A 7,920-nucleotide genomic window follows, 5' to 3' on the forward strand; every position below is an offset into this window, starting at 1 on the left:
TTCTAAACTAAATAATTAATTTGAACTATGAATACTCTTAGACTAGTTAAACCACGTTAAACTACTAAAAGTATATTCGCCCTAATTTTATATTCAAATTATTTTACTACTTTTATATTCAAATTTTAACAAATATCAGTATTAATCCTTCTAATTTATGGCGTATTTTAACTCGACAATTTAAAGTCACTTAATTATAAATAAGTTAAAACTAAATTTTAAACCAAACACTTTATCGACTATTATTGTTTGTTATCGAAATTGTAACGTGTAACACTAATTGTTTGTTATCGAAATTGTAACGTGTAACACTAAACTGATATAATTAATTCCCACCGAAGGTTCAGTTAGACTCGTAACACTACTAGAAGTCCATTAATACTGAATTTCACTTTAACAAATCTAAAGAACAACTGTCTAAATTTCATATTCTTATAAAATGATAAATCACTACTATAAACATGTTAAAATTTGACGTAAAAATTTGACGAAACGGAACCTAACTAGCTCAAAATTATACTTATAACATTTTAAAAATAATTTAGATAAAAAATACAGTTACTGAAATATCATCGTCGGTCACCAAAAATTAATCGATATGATCCGTTAACAGCTAATCCAAAATGTCGGCGTCACTAGTCACCGAAAATTCATCGGTACGGTCTATTGATAGCTGACTCGTCCCCAAAAACCATTACACATGGTTATATATTAGTATTTTTAAGAATCCACTCACTCTCCAAAAACATGTCTATCTCTTAAAACAATTCACCCTCCAAACATGTCTATATAAAATGAAATATATAGTCATAATGTTTTGCACATATGTTATATTCCTAAACACACTTTACATGCTAATTGACACATATTATCCTACTCATATCCACGTGTACATATTCCTAAACACACTTTACATGCTAATTGACACATATTATCCTACTCATATCCACATTACACGTGGATGAATATTTTTAATTCATATGGCACTAACTCTTCAACTTTAAGAAAAATTTTCTTGGCCTAATACACAAATAACCCCATGAACTTGTCTAAATATTACAACTGTCCCCCGAACTTTCAATTGTAATAATTTACTCCTCAAACTTGTCCAATTGTAAAACATAACTCCAAATCGCTGACATGGACTGCAATTGAAGAAACACGTGAAATACAAAAGTTGCAACGCTCATGGAGTGTGATAATAAGATCTTTGGCGTGATACGAATCCGGAGAAACATTTTTACGGTTGCTTCAAGTATGAGGTAAAAAAATTCCCAATTTTGGGTTATGTTTTACAATTGGACAAATTTAAGGGGTAAGTTGTTACAATTGAAAGTTGGAGAGGGCAGTTGCAACATTTAGACAAGTTGAGGGGTTTATTTGCGTATTAGGCCATTTTTCTTTTTATTATTACTATTTTTTTTTCTAATCAAAATATGGTGTTTTGAATACATTGAAAATATAAAAATTGAAATGGTGACACATTTGACTAAATTAAGCAGCATATGCTTCCTAAGTAAAATAATATATATATCTAATTACATCTAACACCATAAAAGTAATATTATATATTATTGTAACTATAATGAAAAATCTCCTATTAATTATAAATTTTCTTACTTTATGCAAAATGTTTTTTATAAATAAAATAGTATGTGATTAAATTGTAAAATACGTATATATTATTTTATAAAACTGGAAAATACTTATTTTAATCCTCTTAATTTATAATTTTTTATAATAATTACCCAAAACTTTTTATTTACACCTAAACCATTAAATTAAACTCAATAGTATAAATAATACCCAAAAATCTATATCAAAATAACTTTTAGATACGGACGTGTAACAATTCTACCCACCTTAAAAAATTTTGTCATCGAAATTCATATAGACTTTTAACTCACTATCGAACTATATAACCTTCGAAATTTCTATCCCCAAATATTTATATTCTTAAATCACAATCCACGCTAGGTCTGAAGAAAATAACCTAGGCTCCGATACCAAAATGTCACACCCGATCCTAAACGGCATCGGGTATGAAGGGAAATAAGAAAACGAACGCCTAACAGCCTACAAGCCAAACAGGATAACGAAGAAGGCGAACCTATTTTCTACGAAATCGATCCACAACTGTAAAAATTCATTAATTTTATCACGACTAATTCAATCAAATTATCTCATCACTTATTATACTTTTAAACCACGTTAAATTACTAAGAGTATATTCACCCTAATTTTATATTCAAATTATTTTACTACTTTTATATTCAAATTATTATACCAACTTTTATATTCAAATTTTAACAAATATCGGTATTAATCATTCTAATTTATAGCGTACTTTAACTCGACAATTTAAAGTCACTTAATTATAAATAGCTTAAAACTAAATTTTAAACCAAACATTTTATCGACTATTAATGTTTGTTATCGAAATTGTAACGTCTAACACTAAACTGATATGATTAATTCCAATCGAAGGTTCAGTTAGACTCGTAACACTGCTAGAAGTCCATTAATACCGAATTTCACTTTAACAAATCTAAAGAACAACTGTCTAAATTTTATATTTTTATCACATGATAAATCACTACTCATAAACATGTTAAAATTTGACGTTAAAATTTGACGAAACGGAACCTAACTTACTCAAAATCATACTTATGACATTTTAAAAATAATTTAGGTAAAAAATACAGTTACTGAAATATCATTTTCGATCATCAAAATTAATCGATGTGATCTGTTAACAGCTAATCCAAATTCATCGGTACAGTCTGTTGACAGCTGACTCATCCCCATAAACCATTACACATGGTTATATTTTAGTATTTTTAAGAAATCCACTCACCCTCCAAAAACATGTCTATCTCTTAAAAGAATTCACCCCCAAACATGTCTATCTAAAATGAAATATATAGTCATAATGTTTTGCACACATGTTATATTCCTAAACACACACATATATTATCCTACTCATATCCACATTACACGTGGATCAATATTTTTAATTCATATGCCACTAACTTCTCAACTGTAACAATTTTCTTTTTATTAGTACTATTTATTCTATTTTTTTCTAATCAAAATATGGTGTTTTGAATACATTGAAAGTATAAAAATTGAAATGGTGACACATTTGACTAAATTAAACAACATATGCTTCCTATGTAAAATAATATATATATCTAATTACATCTAACACCATAAAAGTAATATTATATATTATTGTAACTATAATGAAAAATCTCCTATTAATTATAAATTTTATTACTTTATGCAAAATGTTTTTTTATAAATAAAATAGTATGTAATTAAATTGTAAAATATCGTATATATTATTTTACGAAACTGAAAAATATTTATTTTAATCCTTTTAATTTATAACTTTTTATAAAAATTACTCAAAACTTTTTATTTACAGCTAAACCATTAAATTAAACTCAATAGTATAAGTAATATCCAAAAATCTATATCAAAATAACTTTTAGACACAGACGTGACATGTTGTTTAGTTAATTTACAAAGTCAAATCTTCTACTTGAGTAATTTGCAAAGCTGATCTTTTTAATTACTTCAAATCACTCCTTTTGGTCCAAATAGGATATGTGTGCCACACGATAACTAATCTCTGCGTGACTTATGGCTGGATGTTGTCACAAACGCGTCAATGTCGCATGTGGTGCATGCATGCTGATGTGTTTATTTTGTAGTATAGTCACGTATCATCAATCGCATTATTATATTAGTATCGATCCACATGGAATTTTATAGGTGTATTTGCATTTTATTCAGCTTATGTTTAAGAGACAATACTAACCAAGTAATGTTTTAAAAGTTTGTTGTAAAATCAAACAAAATATGCTAAAATCAACAAACATCACTATGGGATAAATAGTGGGGATTTGATTCAAAGTTTGTTTTTTTTTACTAAGTCTAGTTTAGTGGGTCTTTAATTTGTTAGTCGGATAAATAGTGGAGATTTTATTGTTCCTTAAAAATCTGCTTTCTTTGTTGCATTATAAGCCTATAAAAAGGCATAAATCTATATCTTTCATTTTGTGCAGAACATTGACAAATTGAATAAAATTGTTAGTACAATTTTCTTATTTTCTTTTGTAATTTTCTTAAAAATCCCAACAATTGGTATCAGAGCCAGGTTGATATGTGAGTATTTGAAGGAGAACTCAACCATGGCTTCCAGAAAACGAACAAGTGGATGAGCGAATTTTCTTTGCCAAAATTTGAAAAGAAAAATTGAAAATTACTTGGTATGGTAATGGTGAGAAGCATGATCAATAAGAAAAAGACCCATGTCAAAATGAGAAACCTTAGCGTTTCAAATGCAAAAAGTTACAGAAGAAAATGTTAATTTGACATGTTTTGTTAATGCATGAAAAATTAGTATTTTGATGTTGGAGAGAAGTGCTCCAATTAATAAATGAAGGCGGTGAGAAGTGCACCGAGAAGCCACAGACAGAAGTGCTCCCATTACAAGATGATGATGATGTGAAGTACATCATATGTAAAAAAAAAAAACTTTGAATCGGGAGGAAATGTTGAGATTTTTGTGTCTTTGATTCAAAGTTTGTTTTTTTGATTAAGTCTAGTTTACTGGGTCTTTAATTTGTTAGTGGGATAAATAGTGGGGATTTTATTGTTCCTTAAAAATCTGCTTTCTTTGTTGCATTATAAGCCTATAAAAGGCATAAATCTACCGTTACTTGGTGTGGTTTTCACCATTGGATTAATTTTATGCTCTATCATCCAATGGTGAAAACCACACCAAGTAATGGTACTTTGTAAAAAAACAAAGTAACCATAGCGGGTACCCTTTCATTTTGTGCAGAACATTGACAAATTGAATAAAATTGTTAGCACCATTTTCTTATTTTCTTCTGCATTCTTCTCAAAAATCCCAACATAAAATGCACACAGTAAAAGGGAAAAAAAATCTAGTACTACATCTCAAAAGGGCATATTTAAAGGACAATAACAAGACATCCGAAAAGCATTCTTCCCACATGTCTACTGTCGAAGAAGTCCACATTATGTCCAAGCCATATCCCTATCAATATTACATATTCAACTGATTAACAAGCACAACAAATAGTAAATAGATTGTCTCTTACTCATATTTAGAGCCTATCTAGTTCATGATCAACATATCTGCCTAAGTCATTACTAAACACTCTAAGTTAATGTTCTGATGGATGATAAGAAACAATTGTGCTGTAAATACAAATTTTCTATCTAAGACAAAATAAACCAACTAACTGTGATTCAAGATGCCACAAAATAAACCACTCCGCTAAGACGACTCCATAATGTTTGCCCCCAAACTTCTCCATTGTACACCATTTGTAGATTCCTTGCCAAAATCCATCGCCTCTTACTAACCCATCTACTCTAAATTTTCTGCCAACATGAACTACTAACCTCCTTGGTTAATGTCCCTACATCAGGATCCTGAGGCTGAGGAGCTGTCACTATCTGAATCGCTTGACGAAGATCCAGAGACACTGCTAGAGCTGCTTGAACTACTTGATCTGGTTCCATTGTCTCCCGGGTTCCCAACTTGAACAGGTGATGAAGTGGTAGTGTTCCTTTCATTTGCTGCTCTAGTTTCTTGGCGTGCCCCAGCAAAGGCTTCGGCTGGTGCCTTCTGTTGGACATTCTGCTGAGCTTCTGCTTTGGCTATTGCAAGTTCAGCTTTTCTCTTGTTCTTACTTAAACTCTTCTTGTAGTTGGTTACAAATCTATCCAGTTCCCAAAGAGTCTCTGCGTCGACACTATCAATATCCACTTCAATTTCATCGCCATGTTGGGAGAGTGACGAATTCCTCTTCTTTATTATCTGGACAATATTATCAAGTTTCTCTGACGGTAAACTCTGGAGATTCGTGCTAAGCTTCTGCTTCTCCTCGTACGTCATGTCCCTCTTGTGGGGATCCTTTGCCTTAGGCTTTTTTGTAGCAGGGGTTCTACCTGAAGGAGTTGTGCTCATAGATTTTGGTCTGGGATCAGTAAAAGGATACGCCATAAATTCTGATCTATCGAAAATCCTCCTCATATCAAGAGGGGGAGCCAACGGAGGAGTCTTTCTTGATGCGGGTGTAGGAATACCCAGGTCATAACTGGAAGGGAACCTCATCTCACGATCATACTCTGACTTTATAACAGCCCATCTCTCCTCAAATATCTGCAATAGCATCTCTGCCATTATATGAACATCGTGCCCCATCGGATTATAAGTCATAGCATTATGAAATGTAAGTCTCACATCCTCCGCGAACTCTTCAGGCGACTTGTACCAATTCTTGTTCAGTTTCGTCTTTACAGTACCCAAGTCCATGGGATGCTTAATAATAGCGAAGTAATCATGCAAACCAAGAGTTTTTACATCAACAGGAGCATTGAACACCCAACCATGCTTATGCTTCATCAATTTGTCAAGCAAACTGCTACAATTCTTAAATACCTTGGATCCTGTTGAAAACCCGAACCCCAAATCTCCTCCTACATGCCTCTTCCCATTCAATTTTGACTTCTTATTGCTCTTTGCTGGTGGAAACTTATCTTTTGCCAGCAAAAACTCAGAACTCCTGTAAAATTGATTTGCCTTCGGTGTTCGTTTTTCTTTCTCCACAAACTCACCTACACCCTGATTATTCTCCAGTACTGATATGCTAAACTGATTCAAAGGCCTCATCTGCCTAGGAGTAGGAGTAACAATTGGAGTGGTACTCTCACGAGGAATACCTACTGATCCCACATCCGAATTAACCCTCCTAAATCCCACAACAAGAGGCACCCCCCGTTCTTTGGCTTCAATCTTATTCACCAGACTCCTTACAATATCAAGTTCACTCTCCAGCTTCCTCCTGAGCTCTTTCTTCTCCTGCTTGGACTTCGAAGCCAAATTTATCTTTACTTTTTTCTCCAATCCTTGCTTCAGCGTCCCATTCTCAGCAGGTGGTTCACTCACAATATTAGCTACAGCTGCTGTATCTTGCTGCCTGTTGAGGCTCGAAGAATCATCAGAATTGGCATCCCGGCCTACAATAGGCGGCTGCTGAGTTGAATTTGTGTCTTCTGAACCTAGGGTTTGCGATTCTAGAACTTGAATTGTATTCTTTTCATTTTTCTTCTCGTTCGTATCGTCTTTGTAGCCGTTGTTCTCAGCTTCAGTTGCTGTAGCTGTGGTGGTGGTTGCTGTTGTGCTGGGAGTGGTTAGGTCTCTGTCTCTGTCTTTATCGTTGTTGTTAGTGTTGGCTGTGGCTGTCGTCGGAGCGGTGGTTTTCAGGTTATTGATATTGTTGATGTTGTTCCTGGATCCCTTGTATGCTTTCCTTGTATAGACTTTACTCTCGCTATATGTCTGCTTCTCTCTTGCTGCATCTTTTCCACCTCCCGAAGCCATACATGTAACTCTAAAACCCTAATTCTCTGTATCACTCTCTCCACAAAGATCTGAGTTACAAAAGGTATCGGAAAACTAGGGTTTTTCACCTCTCAACAACACTCAAAAACCCTAATTTTGCCCCAAAATCACTATTTCAATTAGGGCAAAACACGAAACAGATGCGAATCGAACCTTCCACCAGCTAGCTGTTTACACACGCAGGGATCGGTGCTTTCAAAGGCTTTTGTTGTATGTTATATCTTATCGATTTCTAAGAAGGCTAGAGCATAATAACTCTAATTAATAAAATTAATTTCACATATTAATTATAAATTTTTTTATACCGAGTGGTTATAATTGTGATTTAATTCTATTAAACTAAAATTAATTTATGGACTTAATACTTTATTAAAAAAAATAAATTTGTAATTAATGGCCAAAAAACATTTCCACTATTCTCTTTATATGTCTATATCTTGACATTTTCTCTTATTTTAGAAAAAAAATGA

At 32.8% G+C, this 7,920-nt stretch overlaps 1 protein-coding gene across 1 annotated transcript; it reads right to left on the reverse strand.

The window, feature by feature from the left end:
* Positions 1-5,011: 5,011 nt before the first annotated feature.
* LOC136202232 (transcription factor GTE4-like) lies at positions 5,012-7,617 on the reverse strand. Its single transcript, XM_065992735.1, has one exon. It carries the CDS (start codon positions 7,427-7,429, stop codon positions 5,468-5,470), a length of 1,962 nt encoding a protein of 653 aa, XP_065848807.1. The 5' UTR covers positions 7,430-7,617; the 3' UTR covers positions 5,012-5,467.
* Between the last annotated feature and the right edge of the window lie 303 nt (positions 7,618-7,920).

Source organism: Euphorbia lathyris, chromosome 8, assembly GCF_963576675.1.
Source record: "Euphorbia lathyris chromosome 8, ddEupLath1.1, whole genome shotgun sequence".
NCBI lineage: Eukaryota > Viridiplantae > Streptophyta > Magnoliopsida > Malpighiales > Euphorbiaceae > Euphorbia > Euphorbia lathyris.

Coding starts and splice junctions, on each gene's coding strand:
- LOC136202232 (XM_065992735.1), bottom strand. CDS start 7,429: ATGGCTTCGGGAGGTGGAAAAGATGCAGCAAGAGAGAAGCAGACATAT.